Below are 24,961 nucleotides of genomic sequence, written 5' to 3'. Positions count from 1 at the left end.
TCATTACCTCTCAATTTCTAAACCAAAAAACATATGTGTGGGTTATTACAGTGAATTATTCTGTATTTTGATGTATTAACTTTCGTTATATGGGGATGCAGATGTGGCACGTATTGTTGGCGGTAGCTCACCAGGGAAGGGCTTTCTTGAGCTTCGTACTCAATCGAATAACTGGAGGAGGGTAAGCAAAGATGGCTTTGATGAAAGGATGGCAGAGGTCGTCTGTGGGGAACTAGGCTATCCTGCTGTTAGGAAGGTTTCCTATGGGACTGATGAATGTATTTCAGCTGGGCAAGATTGCATCAAGGCTCCCATCTGTAATGAATGTGAGTACATCCGTTACATTACGCCAAAAGCGCACTCGTATTGTCAAATGGACTATCAAAACGATAATATCTAAGCGTCTCTCTCTCTCTCTTATGCAAGACAATTTGACTCCATTCAACGATATACAGTTGAGTGAAAGTTTGTTTTAATAGAGGGAGATCAATAGCTTGAGCTTTTGCAGGAGCGTGCAGCCCTTCATTTCAAATTTGCAAACTTTCATCAAAAAACAACAAAATGTCTGCGCGTGTGGTTAATATCGCCCATAATCAAGTTCCTTTGATTCTACACCGATGTTGTATTCATATTACAAACATAATATTTATTTTGTACTCAATTTTTTCATGAACAACGAGTTAAAACACAATACATTGTTGAACTCGCGTACGTAGACAAATTAAAACATCTCATATAGCAGGTATATGGACTGAGAACCAAAACATGGGCCAAATGCCACGAAGTAGACAGCCGGTGAGTCTCACGAACTCTCAGAAGGTCGTGCTCCGTCTTACTAGTGGGTCGTCAATTCACTGGGTTTTAGCATGTTTTGAATTAATCATGTGCATAATTATATTAATTTCATTGTTTTGTTTTAGTTTAGCACATGCTGAATGGACGAGCTTACAATTTGAATAATATAATATTATACACATTTATATGCATAAATATTATTGATACGACCATACCAACAGTTTGAATATAGACGTACAACATCTCTTGTCTAATTTAGATAAAATCTACTATATTGTTATTGATATGTAAGAATGTATGGTATGCTTGTGGAATCTGCTCAAAGAATAGTGCACGGGTAAATAATTTTTGTTTTTGTGTCAAAGGCGGTTAACTATTCCATTTACGAAGAATGAAATGCATTACCAAATAAAAACGGATTTTTTTTTTTTCCTTCTTCGTCTTCTTCTTCACCCGCATGTTCACAGACACATTCCGTTTAGAGGATTGTTCATGGCCTTTCGGAAACTTTACCTCCGGTGATGCCGTAAAAGTTGAGTGCTATGGTAAGGCAGATTTTCTTTCTATTTTACAAAAACAACTGTTTAGTCGTTTCATAACATGAATCACTCGCCTTCATTGGTTACCTGTAAAAGAAAGAATTGTTTGTAAAGTTCTTATGTTGTGTCACAAGGTAATGATTCTTAAGTCGCCGACTTATCTTCATGATATTATTTGCTCTTACATACCCGGTAGAAATCTCCGCTCCTCAACAAAGAATTTCCTGACTGTCCCTACTACATCAACCCAAACATTTGGTTCTCGTGCCTTTTCAACGGGAGCGCCTGTCATGTGGAACCAGCTTCCTTACCAGCTTCGAGTTGTTGGGAGCATTGACGGCTTTGGAAGAGCCCTGAAAACCTATTTGTTTTCGAGGGTCTCCTAGAGCTGCTTTGTCCGTTGCTGGTTGGGAGGCTGATTCGACATGATGAGTGTCTGCTAAATTTGTTATATGCAATGTCAATTAGTTTTACTTACAATGTAGGTGTATAAATTATAGGTGCATTGGTTAACTTTCCCATAAATATTTTTTGTCCATTGCTTATCTATTTTGTTATTTATTGTTGTATTAATGTTATTTATATATTCAAATTTGTTATGATTGTAAAGCGCAGATACATTTTCAATTTATTATGCGCTTCGTAAATATTATCTATTAATATTATTATTATTCACTCAAATACAAGAATTCAGCACTTTTAAACCAACAGAAATACAAAAAAGGCGTATGAAATTCTAAATGAAAGGGGTAAACAATATGCTGAATGCGGAATGGCATATTCGAAATTTGTGGAGGCAAAACTCAAATGACTTGAAGAAGTTGTAGCTCATTTTTGGTGTTCTGTTTAAAAAAAAATGTATTTCTCATTCAATTATACAGAACCAGGATATAAAGGTTGCTTTGACCCTGAAGATCTTCCACAACAAAACAGATTCATCTTTGAATCGACCTCACAGTGTGTGTCGTCATGTAGAGCGATTACAAGGAAGGGTCTCGCTATAATGAATGGAAAACAATGCTTCTGTTCTATCGCTGATGATGTTAGACTACCCGATATAGCCCCTGTTGCAGATGATAGTACATGCATCCAAAATACCCGGGGTACTCGACAAGTTATCAACTCATTGGTTTATGACGGTCAGTCAGCTTCTTCAAAAATAAGTATACATGTATATCCACGAATAATGGATGGAAGTTTGAGGCATATAATATGCGCATGCCTCGATATAATAAGAGATCGCCTGCTTGTTTTGTGTTATTTATTTTTATTTTGATGACATAAGATCATGCACTTAAATGAAATAGAATTAGTAATTGAGCAATATTAAACATTATAGCTTGTCAATTTTATACTCCATAATTACTGTCGTAATTGTCATTAATGTATATATTTTTAAAATCATTATTCTAAAGTTTCCGTTGGATTCTGTGATGAGCTGGATGACGTCATTCATGGATCATGGGATTCTAACGTCACATGGTTTGGTTCCATTGTTCATCTCACGTGTGATGATGGATACAGACTAAATGGAGGTGGAACCCTTCTGTGTATTCCAGGACTATCGCCGTATTATCCTGTTTGGAATGATTCCGGACCAACATGTGACATGCTTGAAGGTAAGAGGAAATGCACTAGCAACTTAATTGCTACCATACATGAACTCATTTTATCGGCAATAAAAACAACAGTAAATCAGATATTGGGCTCTTACTCTCTTACTTTGTATGAGATTATACACATGGGAGCTATCTGTATAGAAATTACATCAACATATTTATTTACATATGTTTGTGTGTGTAATATACATGATAACAAACATACATGCATACTGCTTGATGATACTTTATGTACATGTCGAAACCGCCCCCCCCCCCCAACAACAAAAACCCACACATATATATATACAATATATTGTTATTATTATCATCATTACCTATTTAATATACGCACTGTTAAACGTTGTTATTGTGATCTGATTAGGTCTTACTCTGTACAACATGGGGGTTGTGAATCTTTGAAGCATCACATTTATAATTCAGGGCTGTAACACAATACCAACTTTAATTGAATTTTGTAGGCCCTAAATGGTTTTCAACCACGCCGAACACGGAAGGTATGTATGAAATCTTTCTCAACCCTGTTTCTCCCCTTTTGGATCTACTGAAAAGTTATATTTAGGGTTCTAGCGATCAACAGTACATGATACCGTCAACACTAGAAGTTAAAGCCCCCGAGGCTGATTATGTTGGTCTCAATCACTAGCTATGATCTTCACTAAACGAGCATTGCCATCTTCTAGAATGGTCCTGTTTAAATTCTTTAAAACTTCAAAACTGTTATCATTAGCCTTGTTGAATTATGCACATGATTTCATAGGCTAGTATTTTTGCCCTTTTTGTCAGTACACTACAGCTAAGGTAAGCTTTCATACTCTCTTTCATACCATTTCCTTAACCCTTTCTGCAAAGTGAAAATTCAAATAATGCCAATTTCATTATATTTCATCATAAGTTCAACATCTGATCTACAAGGGATATTTGTGACTTGGTTCATCATGGGTGTCTTACTCACTGATGTATGTATGGTGGTGACAGGGAGAGCACGTGCCCTGGGCTGCCTTTTAAGAACCACACAAAATTGAAGGAAATAAGACAAAACAGAGGAAAGGATGAAAATAATCATTATCCTAATAAAATAAACGAATTATGATTTGAAAAAAGAACTCAATAGAGAACAACATGTACTTTAACCGCATAATAATGTTCTAAATTCGAAACTCTATTGTCGAGCTGAGGGTTTTTAAAGTTCCAATATTTGGGCAGTCAGGTGGCTAGATTGAATTTATTCGATGTCAAAGTAACATTTTTTCCATAATGAACAATAACTAATTTATTTGGCTAGCTCACCTTTTGCGCTTTTGCAATTTATAAACAGGATGGTTGGTATTCAGCAACCAGGCCTCAGCCCCCCTCCCTCAACATTTTGTTTATTTAAATGCTCGCTCACTTCACTCATTCGTGCAATTCATAAATAGGACTGTTCATATTCAGCACCCCCCTAGCTCCCCCACTCTTGAACGCTGTTTTTACTCTGTTTGTTCGCTCACTTCCGTCGCTCGTGCAATTTATAAACAGGGTGGTTGATATTCACCCACCAGGCCTCACACCTGGCTCCAGAAAATATGCCTATGATTTCAGTACTCCCATGCAAATGTTTGAATGAGTAAATGCATACGAAATTCCGGTATTGTTAAACCAACCACTGGTATATTATTCTTGGTTACTTTTTGGGACACCATAGCGATAATACTGACACCATAAACAAAACAATACATTCTTTCCTCTATTAGTCAACATTAATCCAGTGGGCTGTTAAATGATGGACGATATATTATTTTCTGTATCAAGTTTTAAAAATATAAAGAAATATCACTCTTAATTTTGGAAACAGGTTTATCCGTGGATATAACTTATTTAAGGGGCTGGTACCACTGCCAAAAAAAATATTTAAAGTAGGCACGAGCTGCCCTTTTCTTAGGGAAAAACCATAAATACATACAAACATCAAATGTGTTATTATTCTAAACGTGTAACCGAATCTGTACTTGAGCCTACCCTCAAAAATAAAATCATGCAGTTTTTTATATATTTTTTTCTTCATTGACGAGACATTTGCTCGTAACACTGGACTGTACTGCACTGTATATGCACTGTGATAACCATGATAAAGCTACCGATTCTTATATTTCGCTTGATGGATTCAACAACTGTTCTGCACATTTAATGCAGTTTGTTCACATTCTCCACTCCAAGGGGGAGCATGCAAGCTAGTCGCCTTGTTGTGGGAGGGCACATACTAATCCCACTAAAATGACGTTCGCATCTACAAGGTACCCACTTAACAGCTGGGTGGAGAAAACAATGTAGATAGCAACGCCTTGCTTTAAGGCATTTGCAGTGGAGGCGCGATGGGTCAGTGTTATGTTTGGAGAGCCGTGGTCTCCGTAAAGGGAGATCCCGGGTTCGAAACCAAGTCGATGCACTAGTAGCTTGTGTTAAGGCATTAATCCCCTTTAATCCCCAGTCCCTTGGACAGGACTTAAAGTCGTTACTTGCAAACACGCACGTGCTTTCTTAACAGTCGGGTAAAAACAAACCTTTACATATCAATTCAACGATGTAACAGACCATCTATGAATATATTAGTTGAAATACCATGTGATTTAATTAACCAAACCATGCGATCAAGAACGGTAATCATCTTCACTTTTCTCTTTTTTTTATAATTTATCTCACTTTATATATGATTTAAAGTTTGTAGAAATACATCATCAGCAACCGGTACTCTGATTCCCGACGGTGAGTATCATTCAGTTTTAAAGCATTTAAACTTTACACACACATATTGTCCTATGTTCATCTTCCGGATCTGCCTCTGCCCTTTCCCCTGGCTCGTCATCCCAATCTAAAATTGGATATCAAATTAGGCTGAAGGGCTATCTGGTAGCTTCATCTGCTTTGTCAAATTGTCAAAATTGTGGATTACTAAAGTCGTTGTCTATCATACCAAGGACATTTTATGGGTCTTGCACAATTACGATTTCGCAAAGCCTTCTGTAGGCGAATCAATACAAAATAAATGGAAAGTTGAATTTCTTTCTTTGAGGGTACTGGCATGTTCACGAAATGTTTGCATAAAATACCTTAGAAATAAAAGAAACATGCACATTATGAGCGAGTTTGAGTCGTCTTGAAGATAGAATGACCACTACTGACCATGTACAGTAGCAGCATACAACATCCCAATGCCAAACAAACTCAGATTAAAATTAGACTGCATAGACTTTAACTCTAATTGAACTAAACCTGACTTTAAGAAACAAAAATAAACCTGTGACCGACATAGACTGGACTGATATCTTGATATTTATCATGTCCGATATTTACCATGATGATGCATTCAGTAGACCCTTGGGCCTACTAAGTGCACTTTTTCAGGTGCATTTCACTGATATTAATGTTTTTAACTAATGTATCCATTATATCTAGTATGATTGTAACAAAATCTGCAATAAGGCCATTTGGGCGCGAATGAACCGTTTCGAATTAATCCATAAAACCTGTGGTCTAAAGTTAGGTTTAATTAAACTCTGGTTTAACTTGTACTAGAGTCTAAGTTAACGTTGAATTATTTTTGTAATAACTCCTGTAATTATTTGTCTCGTATTAAAACTTTCAGGTCCAGACGTGATATTGTAGAAAGTGTTGACAAAATTGGACCAGACACTCTGACGATAAGATAAGGGCTCACACATTCACGAAGGTTTGTGAAACTTGAAGACACGGTGGAACGATAAATACCCCTATGTGTGTTATCATTATATAAATTATTCTTTCCTAATTTTTCGGTAATCATTTGAGTGTATCTTTTCTTTTTCAGAAACAGAATTTAGTGGCCAAAAAAAGCTCTTCTTCCTCTTGTTGATCGTTCTCTTCATCGGTTTGATTTTGGGTGTGGTTGTCCTGTGGAAACGAAGTGGAAAGAAATCATTTATCAGGTAAGTTAGATCATCCATTAATAACCGTGATTTCACACTTAGTTATGTAGAGTTTTCTAAAATTGTATTTTAAATGGAATTATATGCTACCTGTAAAAGCAAGGCGAATTAGCGGGTAGGTGGAAAGAAAAAAGAAAAGAGGGAAAAGTCTTATGAAATAGAGAAAATCTGTATACGATGTAAAATGAAAGCCTGAGATATTTCATTTACACCGCTTGACCGGCCTCAAAAGTCCGTAAAGCGACAACAACTGGTTAATTCAAGGTGGTTCAATTTCATTCCGTTCAATTCAATTCTTTTATTCATCCAAATTCACGAGAATAAATGGAAATTTGTATTGGTCACACATTGTAAAAATACGTAATATATATATATATATATATGAGAAACTAAATCGTTGTGTTTGTAAATCATAAAAGAAACATCAAAACAAAATGTAGACAAAATAGAAAAATTAGGAATATTCTAATGTTGAAAAGGATAGAACATTAAATCCAGAAAAGACTTAAAATGGGTTAATCAACATGTAGAGAGCTCAGTTTCCTAAGATAGAACATTCTCGTTTGGGCCCTCGCCACAATGGACGTACATTCACCATGCCACGTAAGTTTGGTATCGATCGTTGTGCCCTGAAATTTAATTTTGGAACAATTTTAATGTTTTCATTTTCGATCTTCACTGGTTCGTGTTGATTTTTTTCGTTTTAGATTGATTTTATTATCATCACACCATTTACAAAACTGCTGTATATTTGAACGATAGTTATTTTAATTACCTCTGATCATCCCCAAGATTGCAGTATCATCTGCATATTTGAAAAAGCGAACATCGTTATTACCAGACATGCAATCATTAGTATACAAAATATATAAAAATGCAAAAAGCACACATCCTTGAGGGGCACCGGTATTAATAGATAATGAATCAGATAAAACTTCTTGCACTTTAACTCTTTGATTCCTGTCCGTAGAAAACTCCTTTATCAACATAATTGAAGAAACTGGTACGCTCATTCTAGGTAGCTTCTTCAAGGGGATATGAGTCTGCATAGTATTAAATGCTGATTAAAAATCTGTGAACATCACTCTTGCATAGCATCCAATTTTATCGGTATGTTGTGCGATTTCTTGAATCAGTGTTATGACGGCGTCATTAACGGACATCTTATAGGTTGATATGCGAATTGAAGTTTGTCGAGAAGATTGGATGCTGATGGGAAAATAATCTGCATCACGAGCCTCTCAAAACATTTCATGATGATCGAGGTAAGCGCGACTGGGCTGATAATAGGGACTTTTAGATTTGCACGTCGACAGCTTTGACTGCAACATGTGACGTCATTTTAAGGCACTGCGCATGCGTCACGTTCTCATTCGGCGATCGAGAATGCGTCAACCTTGATTTTCCTAAATCTAGTATGGTACTCGTATATGCCGCGTGCGCATAAAATATACAGTTCCTCAGGTAGACAAAGGAACATCCTTTCCCTGCTATTATGTCAAAATGTGTAGAACAGGTGTCGCATGCATATTCACCTATTCTACACATTTTTTCACAATAGCAGTGAAGGGATGTTCTACCACAGCAATAGGCCATTTTCGTAATGTAACCAAATTTAATGCATAAGTCTTTGTGAGGTGCCTCAATACATATTATTTCACTCACCTGAAAAGAATAATAGTATTTCAATAGACAGAATCCGAACTGCATCATTAGTTGTTGTCAGGTTGGAGAAATATTATGGCTTGACCTACCTAGCAACACTTAATATATGCAGTTTGCATTCTGACTATTGAAATACTATTATTCTTATCAGGTGAATGAAATAATTTGTATTAAGGCACTTCACAAAGACTTATGCATTGAATTTGGTTACATTACGAAAATGGCCTTTTGTTGAGGGTAGAATGAGGAACTGTATATTTTGTCCTCTTTCTTTGTCCGTCATGTTCATAGTGTTACTTCCTGCATGCATGTATATCGCCGTGTGCAATCTAAAAGATTTCTAATTGTAGTCAACATGGGCAGTTGAGTACGTTGACACGCATGATCAGTCGGCGTTCGTCGTGTTCTCGTCCACTCAATCTAAAAGTCCCTAATCATTCAGCTGAAACGCACGGTTTGTTCTCGGTATAGGAATGACAATCGCCGATTTACAGGTTGCGGGAGACTTGGATTCATTCAAAGACGTTTTAAACAGCTATGACAGCCTAATATGGAGTTGCCAGCTGACGAGCATAGTGTTCTAGCAGTCTTGTTTTATCCGTCAGTTTAATGACGGTCTTACATATACAGTTCGCCCCAGAAAAAACGAAACCGAGAACTATCGATGTTTTATCATAACTTAATCACAATAATAATTAATGAATAAATCGTATTTGTAAAGCTTAGATCCTCCTCTTTCATTTAATGCAACTCATATAATGCATTTTACACGCATAAGTGATTACAATGAATTTGAAGAGAGGAAACCTAAATGTCGTTTGGCGGATGGTATCTGAATTTCAAAGAGAAAAATCACATTTCTAGAAAGTTGAGTATCTGCCCTTTCATAAGACACCTCAGTTAGGAAAAATGAGCTAGGAATAACAATGTTCCGTTCATTTAAAGAAGTGCTTGCATGTCCATAATTTCGTTAAACGAATTCGTTTTCACTGGCTGCCTGCCGTAGCAACAAACGGAATTAACAAAAGACTTAACTCCGTTTTCGTAACAATCAGCCGTAGATTAAATACTTCATGTATGGCAGATTGTCAACGAAACGGAGTTAAGTCTTTTGTCAATTCTGCTTGTTGCTACGGCAGGCAGCCAGTGAAAACGAATTCGTTAAATGAAATTATGGACATGCAAACAAATACATTTTTGGTTCCCTCTCTTCAAATTCATTTTGAACACTCATGCGTGAAATATGCATCATATGAGTTGCTTCAAATGAAAGAGGAGGATCTATTAAAGCTTATCAAATATGTGTCATTCATTAATTGTAAATGTAAAGTTATGATAAAACATCGATAATTCTCGGTTTCGTTTTTCTGGGACGCACTGTATATCGGAAAATACTTACCCCACCAAACAACTAGACTGAATCCAGACTGATTCATTTGAAATAAAGGCTTGACAAGCATAGCAGGACAATTACCCACTGGACAATCGCCTACGAAAAAAATACCCCCGCTCGTCAAGGGAAGTTACCTGATATGACTAAGGATACACCTGGTGGGGTGAGAGTTGGGGAGAAGATGAAATCTAGAGGCTTGAGTATAGCAGCCTGGAATGTGAGGACAATGAAGACAACCGGGCACTGGGACATTTTAATGAAGGAAGCAAGGAAATTTCAACTAGACATCCTTGGCCTTAGCGAGACCCCGGCCCCCCCCCCCCCCACTCAGTGTTATTTAGGGTACGCATATGCGTGTTCCAACCGACCCCCCCTTTTCAGCAAAAGTCCGGTGTGTAAAGTCAATACGGCTCGACCTTTTTCTTTTGTATACGAGCCTTTTTCAGCATCCCCCCCTTTTCAGCAAAAGTCCGGTGTGTAAAGTCAATACGGCTCGACCTTTTTCTTTTGTTACGAAAAGGACATTTTGGCAACACGCATGCGGTCATTTTGAAACCTGAGTGGGGGGGCCGGGAGCGAGACACACCTCACTGATGCAGAGACCCTCATTACTAAAGATGGGTACACCTTTTTACTGTCAAGCCGAAAAGACAATAGAAGCCGTGAAGGAGTTGGCATAATGAGTTCACCAAATATACTTCACTGCTTACTGGGTTATGAAGCAGTATCATCCAGAATGATAACAGCAAAATTCCAGATGAAAGGATGAGTCATGAATATCATTCAAGTTTATGCACCCACAACTGGACATAGTGATCAAGAGAGTGATGAATTTCATGATCTGCTTCAACGACATATTACAAAAATCCCGAAGAAAGAGAAGTTGATAATTATGGGGGACTTTAATGCCAAGATAGGATCAGACTATACAACATGGGCACCTGCCTTGGACAAGTTTGGTCTTGGAGTATAGAATAGCTGACGAGAAAAGCTTATGGAGTTCTGTATGATCCATAGACCAGCAGTCTGTAACACATATTTCCAACATAAGGACTGTCGAAGAGCAACTGGGACCTCGCCAGATGGCCTATATAAGAACCAGATTGACTTTCTCTTGGTGTACCAAGATGACTTAAATAGCGTCAAAAATAGTAGGTCGTTCTGCTCTGCTGACATTGGGTCAGATCAAAACCTCGTATTAGCCAATGTATAGTTTCAACCACCAAAAGCTAGAAGAATAAAGAGCGTACAGAAGTCATATAATGTGGGCAGGTTTAAAAACACTTCTGTTGCTGAAGAATTCCAAGCCCGAATTGGTGGAGCGTTTGAACCGTTGTTGCTGCTGGAAGATACAGACATAGATGAACTCTGGCTGAAGTTCATTAATGCAACCAATGAGATTACCAAGCAAGCTGTTGGCATCAGGAGAGGGAAACAAGTGAAACATCTCCCAGAACATGTGAGAGATGCTTGTGAACTCAGAAGGAAGGCTAGGGTAACTAAACTAAACTCCCCTAATAATAATCATAATATTATGAAGTATCGTCGCCTTAACAAAAACGTTTAATATGAAGTCAAAAAGTGGAAGAGGGAGACTCTCAAGAAAGAAGTAGATGAAATGGAGGCAGCACAGGCACGAAATCACAGCCATGAGCTATTTAAGAAAGTAAGAAAACTAGCTGGTGAGAAGGAGAAGATACAGCCAGCAGCCAAGAACAAAGAGGGGGTTCTCAAGACTGCTCCAGGAGATGTTTTGGATTGTTGTAAAGAACATTTCAGCACCCATCTTAATACAGAGTTCCCGAGAGACACCAACACACTTCGCAATATACCTGACCCTCCTCCTACTGAAAACCAGACTACACCTTTTACTATTATAGAAGAGGTTAAAGCTGCGATCAAGGCTGTAAAGAATAACAAAGCAACTGGATTTAATAACATAGCAGCTGAAACACTCAAAGCTGGTGGTCCAGCAATGGCACAGATCTTGCTGAAGATCATCAACACTGCTTTTACGCAAGGCAAGACACCAGTTGAGTGGAGCAAAGGCCTTATTACCCCTGTGTACAAAAAGGGGGATAAACTTGACCCAGCTAACTACCGAGCCATAACACTACTATCAGTGCCGGCTAAAGTTTTCTGCAGGATGGTGCTAAGTATGATCCAAGAGACAATTGAAGAGCATTTATCGGAAGAGCAGTGTGGATTCCGGAGCTCAAGAGGAACCATTGATGCTATTTTCATTGTCAGGCAAGTGCTGGAGAAGGCCAAAGAGAGACATATCCCCATCCATTGGAACTTTGTGGACTTCAAAGCGACATTCGATACTGTCTGGAGGGATGCTTTATGGAAGTGCCTTCTTCTAATAGGAGTTGAGAAGAACCTGATTGACCTCATTAAGTATATGTATGACCAATGTGCCGTCATCGTAAATTCAATTAATGATTTTCCTAATGCATGATATTAATACATATTGATTTTTGTGATGTATTGTCATAAATGTTTATATCACTTGTTCTGTTAGAAATGAAATTGAAACTACAAACTGAAACATGCTCTAAAATGCTGCAAAAATGAAAGATGGTCAATTTCTGGTAATCAGCATTGTGTGATATGTGATAGAAAAGGTTAAATGGATAATTAAGTTCTTGTTAAGACCGCAAATGCCTTCAAAGTGCATGGTTATTGCTCTTATTTTTATTTATGATACTTCGAGTGCCCTTCTTAATGCCCTCATTTAAATTGTATGTTCTTTCAAATTGGACACTCAGTTTTTCATTATCTCACACAAAAATTATTTTGTGTAGTGCACTTTGCAACAAAACTGAACCATCCCTTTAAAAGTTTAAATTGTGCTTCGTATATATTGATTTATCTTGGCAAAATCAGCGTGAGTTCTACAACGAGATGATGGAAAACTTTGTAAATATATTATATTAAATCTGTACCTACATACATGTAGGAACCTTCAAGCCCCGCTTTTTCACCAGTAGGCGTATTACCTGGCACATTCCCCTTGTTATCAAAGCGTTGTCCGTTCGGTTACGAAAAACATGCTGAATAGGAAGATTAGGCTTGTGTTACCGCTAACATGCTAGCATCAACTGATGGTCTGTTACGCTGATTTCTTCATAAGATCCATTTTCTGCATCTGAAATTGCCAGAGTCTCCTTGTCTGTTGCACAAGAGACATAGATCAATTGAGGGTAGCAAATATAAATACTTTTGCTAAATATATTACTCCTTGCGGATGTAGTATCGAAAATAATATCGCTAGTGATATTCGTTTTTCTTGCAATGTATATTCAACAAGGGATCTAAAAGATCGCCAATAGGCCTTGTCCGTTATGGTTCCAATTATGGATCGAATTAATCGCCCGTTGGATCCGCCTGTAGAGTATAGAACACGCTTGCATACATTAGATTGTATCACCTGACGAAGTGTTGCAGCGGCGCACGAAACGTCGTGAGCTTTTAGATCCCCTGTTGACCATACATTGCGAGACTAACGAATATCACTAGCGATATTATTTTCGATAAATACTTTTGTTTTATAAACACTTATCAATCCCGACCTAAGATGTTCTCTGTAGGTTCCATAGTTGAATGATGAGGGCATATTTAAATATAAGGCTTTCGGTTCTACCATGTAGTAGCCTACTTCTCTTTCCATTTCGCCATATTTGATGTTGTTCGTATAAAGACCAGCCTCATGTTAGTGTTCAATTTTATTCATTTCCATTATCATCTCTTTCACTTTCTTTGATTTCCATATACTTCTCCTTAACTGATGTAAACATCACGTCTTGTGACGAGAAAATATATCAACTGCCTTTCCACTAAGGCGGCTGTATAATGTTACAGAATGCCTTCAATCGTGCATACAGACGACCTAATTTTTAAATGTACAATTACAGTCGAACGAGATCATGGATTACCAATTCGCTGGACAGATTATGGTATCAGTCAGGTAATGAATGCCTAGAAGTATGTATGTCTGCATTAGTGGCATCTAAATGTTTTGCATCAAATAGTTATCATGCATGTGGCTGTCTTTCCATTTTCCATTCCATTCACTAACACGATACATGTAGACTGTGAAACTGTATTGCATTTAATTCTATTTTAGTTCAAATGAAATGTAAGATTGATAATACATAAACAGCAATGGTATTGGTATAAATAAGTTGATTTTCGGTGACATAATTTGCATTTACTCATGATATTTTAGCGACGTACAAACTAGAAATTAGTATTGTCGTTTTCAGTGATATGCATGTTGTTCATAATAATCTGTCTACATGTTCTAGCTGGCACTGTAAGTTACTGTGCTTTCATATAATTAACCATCTAACATGAATGATACTTTATTCTTTTTTCGTCTTCATCCTTTTTTCTCCTAGATTTTATGTATCACTTTTTCTTTTACTTGTTCCTGATTTCCATCCATTCTTCAAATTTTCTGGGCTCTTAATGATTGCTATATATGTGCATAATGGTCTTACTTGTCTAAATCCACACAACCTGACGAGCCATGCGCCATTTACATTCAAAATGTCATATGTTTGTAACACCTTACGGACCTTTCCCTTACATTCTTTTTTCTGAACCTGCATTTCTCCCAAACATAAAATTGCTCAAGAAAAACTGATAGTTTCTCAACAACGCCAATGCTAAGCATCAGCTTCTAATCTTATAACTCTAAACTTAACATGTATATGCTGACTTTTGAAATAAAGAGGATGACGTGGATAATAATAATACTACTACTTATACTTATACTTATAACAACAATAATGATGATAACAAGAATAAAAACAATCAAAATGATGATAATGATAATAATAATAATAATAATAATAACAATAACAATAATAACAATTATATAGGTTTTCCTACCCAATTTCATATATTTGTCACTCAAATCATTTTCAAATTCAGGCATTATCGTTTTCTGAACGATATCGGTCTTTCAAATTTGAAATCCCGGCAATGGAATTTATATGGAGAAACGTGAATTATTTTATGGGCATCCATTTCATTTCATTTTATTTCATTCGTCATATAAAAAACATACATGATTAAAACATTGATATTTACAGATAAGTAAAGTACATACAAATAACATAACGAAAGACAAACATAAAATACAAATATATATACGAATGAGGAACCAGCAAGAAAGAACATTTAAGTCTTGTGTGGGGCTGGTCCCTAGCGACAATTTTAACCTATAACACTTAACACCTAACACATAACAACTAACACCTAACATCTAAAACCTGATTGCATATATAAAAACTAATAAAATACTATTCACAAAAACGTAATTGTTTGTATCTTCTTTTAAATGTATTCAGAGTTGGGCTCTGAATCCAAATAAGTTTATCGGCAAAAGTATTTTAGTGTAGAGCATTTTTTAAAAATCTGCATTCGATTTATTTTCTCGCAAGATATTCGTTGATGTGCAAACGAAGTCGTGAACGTATGCACGGTTTCGTGTGTTGAGTTTCGAGGTTCGTGCATTCAAATTAACAAAATAGGCCTGAGGAACCTGTGTGGGCAATCTATTTCATTTTAGGGAATTCAATTTAATTATTTGTTTATTTAGTTTCATGGATTTCATATGTTTGTATATGTTGTGTGTGTGAGCGTTTGTGCTTTTTTTTTCTCTCTCTCTATATATGTTTGTGTTTGTGTGTATTTGCAAAGGCATGATGTGCCATCATATAAATCATCTTGTTGTTCATGTGACATATTGCTGCTTCATTTACGAATTCATCATATTTAAATACTTTTCAAATTCGTTATGATGTTCACAATGAAAGTACGGTCCGAATTCATCAATGAGCCGGGTTTAATGGTTTAAATCTTCAGTTACATAACCCACGGTCTAAAATAAGCGCAAAATAAGCGCAAAATAAGCGCGACACAGTCAAGAGGTCCAATACTAGACAAGCGCAAAGGGTACCCTTATTTTGCGCTAATTTTTAAACAATGATTTATGTAAATGAGGGTTTAAACCATGGGTTGAGTTTAAACCTCCTATGTGAATTTGGGCCTATGATTGTTAATTTCTTCCTTTGTTTTCATCCGGGTCCTTTTAAGAGGGTGTGATTTTGACATTTTGCAGGTTTTCTTAATTGTTTATAATCGGCCGGTTCCAGTTCGTATTTCTTTCTTTTCAGCTTTACATTCTTTATTTCATTTTCATCCTGTTCATATGGGACCTTTGTGAGCTAGTTAGTATTGAGCGATTAAAACGCAATTTGATGGAGAATGAGCATGGTAGGCCTACATGTATACTCATAATAGTTGGTCTTGGACGATGCATCAGAAATTGTTTGCACTTTATATTTAAAAGATGTTTGTCCTTTCATAAATTTGATTGACTGAAGAAAAGCCGAGGCAATCTGCAACTGATTTGCAATGTCTATTTCTTAAACGTTATTCTCCTCGTTGAAATGTGAGTGACTCGTTTGAAAAAAAATTCCATGAAAAATGAATTCGAACAAGGGAACATTATTTCGAATGCTCATTTCTTAAATTGCATGATTTTTTCTGAATTTGGGTGACTCATTTAAACATTTTTTTTTTGCACTGATAACAAAATGGAACGAATGAACATAAAATTGCATGACCATTTGTTAAATTGTATGCTCCTTCTTTAGATTTAAATGGCTCATTTGAAGAGCTTGTAGCATGAATAACGAATTTGAACAAATGAAATTGAATTTTTGAATTACAATTCAAAGTGGCGATCACAACTATCATGAATTTGAATTATCTTAACATTTAACCGAATAACCAAATTGCTAAATTTAGCGGAAAAACCTGTAATTATGAGGGAATAATAACAATAATAATCCAGAGTATCATAAACACCACTAACCTTACATTCTCAATGATCGCTATTCTATTCACAGAAAACGAAATGGTACCTACCAAGCCAGAGAATCCCCAGCCATTGACAGCAGATGGCCGAGAGAGCCTTCCGGGACCCGAACACAGCCTTCCAATGATGGTAGAAGTGGAATCCATCTAACTGTGACTATGAATACCGAAGACTCTCTCATAAACACAACTCTCTTCAACGATGGGGAATCACAACCTCATATTTTTCACACCCAAGCACAGCATGCCCAGGATAATATTGACAGCTCCCAACCTTCAAACACAACTATCATACTATTTCCTTCACTTCAACAACCCATTCCACACAGAGAAAATCCTTATCAAATAGAAGAGAGTGAATCAAACACTTACTACTCGACAATGGATTCAGGCGTTAGTAATGAAAATAACACAATGCAGATAAATACAAACATAGGCATGGATGAGAATACCTATGAAGCAGAAAATAGCCAAGAGAATATTCAAGATCAAAAGCAAACAAGTGATTACAGGACAGAAATAAGGTCCATGTCCAATCGCCCTTTACCACATAGACCAATATCTTATGGCGTCCACGAAGGCCCCTCTCTTCCCCCACGAACAAATCTTGAAACTCGCCCTTTAAACATGGGGCAAAATACATGTACACGGTTCGATGATACATGTCATACAATATGTGCACTTGACTACACCACATTACCAAACGACTATCCATTAGGCCTGTCAGTCACTTCAAAGACACACACATTGCATCATAATATTTCATCGCATGATAAAGATCAAACGACAGGAAAGGGCACTAGAGCTCAGAAGGGTGGTGATGACTACCCCTGCACTGGCGCAACTTCTAGAGCGAGTGACAACCATGGATATTATTCTGTAGATGATTTAGAAGATGAAGGGGGATTTAACGGGAAGAGCGTTCAGCCGCAGTTTTCTAAACCAGACCCATTTTACCATTGCTTAGAAGATGATCAACAGATTGGTAGGGACAGGGAAGATTTGTTGAAAAGTGAAAGCGAGAACGGAGATCTCAGTCATACTGATATGATGGTTGAAAACATATTATACTATCCACTGAGTATACAAACCGGTGATGTTCGTTGACAAACAATATATACCTCCTGATTGAGATTCATCATACATGACCAGAAGCTTGTACTGGCCCCAAGTTTTGGAACTCACTTCCTATTTATGTAACTCGCTCTATCAGCGTCTCTGTTTTTAAACGCTAACTGAAATTATATGTATTGAGTAATTATGCTGAAAGTATTTAATGTAAAAACTATGTTATCACATATGATAAAGTATGTACTTTTCTTTTTCTTGCTTTATTGTCTCCTCCTCTCCCCCCCCCCTCCTCTTTTCCAGGCTGGCCCTTACCTTACCAACATTTCATCATTTATTAGCAAACTCGTTTTGTTCTGTTTTGCTCTATCGTACTTTTTCTTTTTTCTCTCTCTCTCTCTCTCTCTCTCTCTTCTTTTTCTTCCACATCATCATTTCTCCTACATATAACTTCCTTCCTTCTCAACTTTTCTATGTTGTTGTTTTGTTCTGGTTTGCGCTTTTGCTCTCCATCCTTATGTATATATCTTCCCATTTTCTCATTTTCATAATACATCAATCTATCTCTTTTGTAAATATTTTCCATGTTTAATTGCGTCTAGTCTGTTAAGGTAGTTTAGTTGTTAAGTATTTTTTCTTCAAAGAAATTTAAGCATTCAGATATTATATTATGTTTGTGGACCAGCTTCTATAAGGTCTCCTCTTTCTTTCATGTACAGAACATGATCTTACACAAGTAATTTTATTAAAGAATTTCTTTAGATAATAACAAGAGTTGTATATTGAACGTTACTATTGTGCTTCAAATTATGTTTGTTACAGGGCAATTCCACGGTAACGGAAGGACACTCAGACAAGATTTTTGAACTTCAGGTTCATATTAAAAGAAATGTTTTATTAGTATGTAATAAACTATGGGGAACAAAATCTGTTTCAGTCAAGTGGAAAGCTTCATCAACTTCACAAAGTTTGGATAAACACTAATTAACTGGAAAAACCATGTCCATTTTTATGTCCTTCCGTTACCGAGATAATTAATATGCACATTCTTAAACTACTTAACTATAATGACAATTTTTTTGGGGAGAATTAAAGGCACTTATATAGGTATTATATCTGTACTGTTTCATATCTTATACTAATAAAACAGTTCTTTTAGTATGAACGTGAAGTTCAAAAATCTTGTCTGAGTGTCCTTCCGTTACCGTGGAATTGCCCTACATTGATAGTCTGCTGTTCCAGTTACTTTATTTGAAATTCTATGTACAAAATTGTGAAAGAAGAAATAAAATTAACTATGAACTATGACTGAGGCAAGAGGTACAGTGTATATTATTTTCTCCTAAACAAAATGGCCTTTTGACAGGAATCACCAGTGCCAACATGCTTGTTCAACATTACAGGTGCATGGTGTACAGTAAATCAGGAGATGCACAAATAGCACTACAAGTATGGAAAGATTTTATTGGATTTTACTCCACGTTTTACTCCGCACCTCAGCGTTGGAATTGTTGAAGGGGCATATTTAGTGATTTATTTCTATCACAAGACCATGTATATGCATGCATAGTGTATTTAAGAATTCGAATTCGTTAAATTAGTTTCAAATTCATCCTGTTTGTTCTCTATCTATGTGTGTATTGTCATGTGCGAAGTTGGTTGTGCATTTTCTCCATTCTTTTTACATGTAGTAGGGATATAAATAGTGAGACCATGATACAGTGACTTATTATTACAACGTAACATGTATCAGATATTGGCATAAATTTTGAAATTGGAAGAAAAATATCATCCGAATTCAAATATGTATGTATGTTTAATGAATTTGCGTAAAGCGATTTACAAGAAGGGACTAAAGCGGATGCATTTTCTTAGAATTTTTTAAAATATTCTGTATGTGTGTTGCACCATTACGGTTTTGTTCTATGAATCAGTAATTGAATGTATCATTGTGTTTGATTGTCTAGTCTGGTACACAAGCTGGCGTAAAGGAGACCTCACTGTGTTGAATATACTCATCAGACAGGCCAAGAAGATAATAGGCCAAGAAATAAACTTTAGAGAGATAGTAGAAAAAGCAAATTCACCCTTAAGAATAATCAGCACCACCGAGCTGGTCTCTTGATTTATTGTTGATTTCGTAATTTGTTAGAAGGCTAGTATGGTGTAATTGGTGGAGAAACGGGGTAGGTGTTTCCACGGACAAGTGGTTCTAGTGCTCAACTATGTAACTTAAATGAAAATATATTATTGTAACCAATGAACGTGATGAAAATGTTAAGTTGAATGTGATTAATAATGATGCCGACAATAATGATAATAATAACAGCAGTTGTAGAAATACGATACACTATTGATACATGTAAAGACTTATCGTCTTTCCATCTCACCTTGTATACATGTACATTATTTCGATGTATGACTATATCAATGTTTAATTGTTTTGGGGTTTGTTATTGTTCATGTGAACTCAAAAATGTTTTAGTGAATTTGTCTGTATGAATGTGCATGTTAATATGTGTATATATACCATGTACATACCACGAATTTCCATAATTCAATGTACAATAACTATGAACCTTATGAACCTTATTTAATTGCATTGCCTTGCTTCTATAATACTCTTGCAACTAAGGAATTGAAATATTAACTTCATGAAATATCACGAGATATTGTGGTAATCTTATAATCAAGAAAACGGATCTTCTTCTTATCGAGTCACTACACAAGTCCCGTCCAGTGGTCCACACAGGCTTTGGCACGGCAATTCACGGCTTCCAGGTCATCTTGGGTGCATGGCTCTGGCAGGAGTGGGCAGACTAGCAGGTGTTCCATTGTCTGTTCCTGGCCGCATTCACATGCCGTTTGTTCGTCTCCTAGAAAACGGATGAAAGTCAGTTTTAATTTCAATGCCAGATAATTCATGATTATTTGGATTAATCATTGCAGTATTTTAGATTTTATTTCAGATATGATGTTAAATATTTCACCTATATCCCAGTTTGAGGTGTTCAAAGAAAATTCCTATTAAATTAAGCCGATGTATATGCTTATTTTCTGTGGTATTAATACAGTGGTAAATGCGTTAATCAAGAATCCACAATCCGTTTTTCAAACAGTACAGATGTATAATAAAACATACCTAACTACAGTACATAAGTGAATATAAGAACAATTCACATAATTTTATACTGACGATGTCTTGAAAAACCGTTGGGTCTTTGATTATTGAATTAAACCAGCGTTTTAGAGTCCGATATCCTTTTTGTTTATTTACTTGAGGGTAAAAGGGTGTAAAGTTTGGAAGGTGTGATACTGTGTGGGGTGTAAGGCTGTAAAGGTTCTAGGGTGTGCGGTGTGAGTGAAGGAGTGTGCGATGTAGTGTATGAGATGTGAGAATATGAAGGCGTGAGGTGAGAGGGTGTGGATTTACATGTAAGGGCGTTGTCTGTAAGCACGTGGGGTATACGATGATGAAGGTGTGAGAGCTAGTGTGCGATGAGGGATGTGAGGGTGTGATAATTGGAAGGTGTGAGTATGGAATGGGAGGGTGTAGAGTGTGAGCTGTGTGTAGAGGTGTAAAGGTGTCGAATATGAGTGTGTGAGGGTTTGGGTATAAGGGTGTTGGGTTTAAGGGTTTGAATGTGTGGAATGGGAGAGTATGGGGTGTGAGCGTTGGAAGGTGTTGGGTTTTTCCTACGGTTTGAAGAGGTATGAAGATGTAGTTTGTTTCGATTGGAGAAAGAGAGAAAGAGTAAGAGAGAGAAAGAGATTTTAAAACATTTCCCCAAAATCAATCAATCTCCCTCAAGCAATGAAAAAAGTACCTTTTATTGATTGAAAATGGTTCCCATCCTGAGAGGAAAATGTGCACATATCTTTTCCCATTTCAAAAAAGTAGGTACCCTTGTTTTGATTATTGTAGACATATTACTCTTTGAAAAAGTCGCAGATCTAAAAAAAAAAAATGTTCAACTCACTCTTCATAACGATTGCAGAACTATTTAAGTACAAAATATGTCCAGCATAATATTGACAACATCCCTACCTTTATTTTATGATGATAGCAATAATCTCATCCTTATTATTAAACAATGTTCTCATTCTGTTTGAAGTTTAGGTTTTCTAAGTAGGAATGAGAATACCTATGAACCAAAAAATGACCAAGAGACTATTCAAGATCAAAGGCGAACAAGTGATTAAAGGGCAGGAATAAAGTGAATATCCAATCGCCTATTACCTCATAGACCAATTTATTATGGCGTTCACGAAGGCCTCTCTTTTTTAAGTGTAGGTGTCCTTCCAGTCATGTTTGGTCATGATCGCGTGTGATACTAACCTTTTTACCGATCATGACCATGTTCACTGTTTCACTCAAATCTGACACAATTGATGTTGACGTGCCATTTGAAAAACAATGTAGCTCAGTGAAGCGTAGACACTTTTCAGATTAAAGTTATCAACGTATCATTTGAAATCATATTATTTCTATTTTACGAAAAGCGAGTTATTATATTTGTTTAGCTCATAGTTTGTTCACAATATTCGTTTGTATATGGGTTTTCTTTTTCTGGGACGCAATGGATAAACACATATATGCCAATTTAGAAGAAAACCCCCATATTATATTTTTATTTTTTTATTAAAGACCTCAACTTTTAAGAAATTAAAACTTTCACATTAAACGTCGAAATATTCTCGTACTGCAATGATTTTCTCAACAAAATTGTTATATTTCTCATACGGTCCGAATCCGATAAAGTCTAATTTCCCTTTGATTAATTCAATGGGACTGAGATTCATATGATATCGCCGACTCGGACGCCGTGGATGTGATTCAACATGAATGAATGTTGTGATTCTAACATCACGTGGTTTGGTTCCATTGTTCATCTCACGTGTGATGATGGATACAGTCTGAATGGAGGTGGAACACTGCAGTGTGTACCAGGCCTATTGCCAATATGGCCCAAATGGAATGCTTCAACGCAGACGTGTAAAGCAGGTGAAACAAAATTGTAATTGAAATTGAATGTCGGTCGCGTATCGACATAAATAGTAATACAAGAAACGGTGGTTATAAAGCGCTTAATACCATCGAAGTCTCTAAGCGTTTTAACAAACATAATACTATGATAAACGTTTACATATTTATTTTTAAAAAAAAGTTTTAAAAAAAAACCTACTCATTACAATACATATGAAATATACATCAATGTTAGAGAGGGTGCTTGCAGGAGGGGGAATTGCTCAATGCGGAAAAGGGTGCAAAATACAAACAAACGCAAGAGAAAGGAGAATGGGGAGAAAAGAAGAAAAAATAGGTGATAATGCACGTCTGTATATGCAGGGTATAACTTATTGCATTAGAGAGGATTTTTGTTTCGTTAATTTGGCGTCAAATGTGGAAACCGTTTATGAACGATCAAAATTCAAGACATTGCCCCAGGAACCATAATAACTAGGTAGACCACTGATATAATTCATATTAATTGGGTAAAATTGTAAGTAGGTCTAAATAAATGTGGACACAAAAAGATATAAATCATATTCCGTCTGGGTATTCCAAACATTGGTATTGGATTCATGTGTGTTACTATAAGTGGTAGAAAGGTTACATAATACGGACATGGTAGTGATGGGGCTCATGGCTGTAATGAGTCAAACCTAGAGTTCCGGCAATATTTTGAAATCTTAAATATACATTCTGACCATATCAGGAATATACCAAAAAAAGAGCGCTAACCAGGAACCGTTCTAGATTTCTCCTTTTTTTTTGGGGGGGGGGGGGGGGCTGACGTGGGCTTGAGTGTTTGCATGCATTTACTATGCGTGCCTCCTTAAATGATAATTTTAGAAGAGCGGCTTAAGCAAAACTCGAAGGAGGAGGTTTGAATCCCTTAAAACCCATTTAGAACCGCTAGTGGCAATAACATTTAAAGAGAACACAACATTTTACTCAATATATTGTCATGTGGTTCTAATATTGTTTTCCTCCTCCATGTCTTTTAATCGTCTTTCATTATGTTTTGTCTTCTAATAAACGATTTTAAAGAATGTATTGAAAATAATATTTTGTTAATCTTTTGGTATATTCTTCCTTATTTTCCATTCCTAAGTTTTGTCGGATATTGCTTACTACTTCCTTTGGAAGTTGAGATTAATTCGAAAATCTCTTCAATTATGTAATTTACTTTGGATAATTTTGACAAAACTGATGCAAAGTCCCTAGAATTGTTTGTATTCAAGAGCTATGAAAATATGTTGCATTATCATTATAATATGTATTATACTTTATCTCAATAATTTTATATGACGATATAATTTTTCTTCGAATTTGGGTGCAAAAACACACTCTACTTTTAGTTCATTCCTAACCAATTAAGCAGTGACAACTGAAGGTAAAAAAAAAATTATACAGTTGTTTTTAACACATTTACATTTTGTTATCATGTATACCCAACATGAAAGCTCATGATAATGTTTTTAAAGGGTTTGACGATGATTGAGTGGAATTCAATTGATATTTTTGCAAAAAGAATATTCTATTTCTATACTGTTCCTTATACACCCCCTAAACAAAAACCCCAAAAGAGAAAAAAAAATATGATGATAGTAAATAAATAAATAAATATAAACATACAATTACTCACCAAAGTTTTGAATTCCTGAAGCACACTTATTCAAACTAGATATACTGAAGAGTCAGTAAAATTGGAAGCGTTTGGCCATTGGTGTCACTCAATCCCTTTCAAATCTCATCAATCAAACTTTGCTTTCCAATGATAATGGATGTTTCGCTTATGTACGATGGTTTACCTCTTATAAATTGCACTTAAGCAATTTAAATACTTTGTCTATCTTTTTAAGGGCCTTTTTCAATTAACACTCGATAGTGAAACTTCGAATCTGAATGAGTTCATTTTCTATCCGATAATTGTTCAAGTGATCTTGATCAATTAACCAAGGATGCGAAATGTACCATTTCCCATGCTTCTCTTAATGAAATTATCCCTATACTTTACGTGTACTGTTACATCTACATCA

General features: G+C 36.1%; 1 protein-coding gene across 1 annotated transcript; it reads left to right on the top strand.

Annotated features, from left to right (window-relative positions):
* Nucleotides 1–6,752: 6,752 nt before the first annotated feature.
* LOC105444995 lies at nucleotides 6,753–18,730 on the top strand. Its single transcript, XM_030983417.1, has 3 exons — nucleotides 6,753–6,894; nucleotides 13,870–13,922; nucleotides 16,879–18,730. Exons 2-3 carry the CDS (start codon nucleotides 13,882–13,884, stop codon nucleotides 17,951–17,953), a joined length of 1,116 nt encoding a protein of 371 aa, XP_030839277.1. The 5' UTR covers nucleotides 6,753–6,894; nucleotides 13,870–13,881; the 3' UTR covers nucleotides 17,954–18,730.
* The last annotated feature ends 6,231 nt before the right edge of the window (nucleotides 18,731–24,961 follow it).

The sequence above is a fragment of the Strongylocentrotus purpuratus genome, unplaced genomic scaffold, assembly GCF_000002235.5.
Source record: "Strongylocentrotus purpuratus isolate Spur 01 unplaced genomic scaffold, Spur_5.0 spur5_scaffold_13, whole genome shotgun sequence".
NCBI classification, from domain to species: Eukaryota; Metazoa; Echinodermata; class Echinoidea; order Camarodonta; family Strongylocentrotidae; genus Strongylocentrotus; species Strongylocentrotus purpuratus.
Note: the sequence above shows the minus strand (reverse complement) of the source record. Positions and strands in the feature narration are given on the sequence as shown.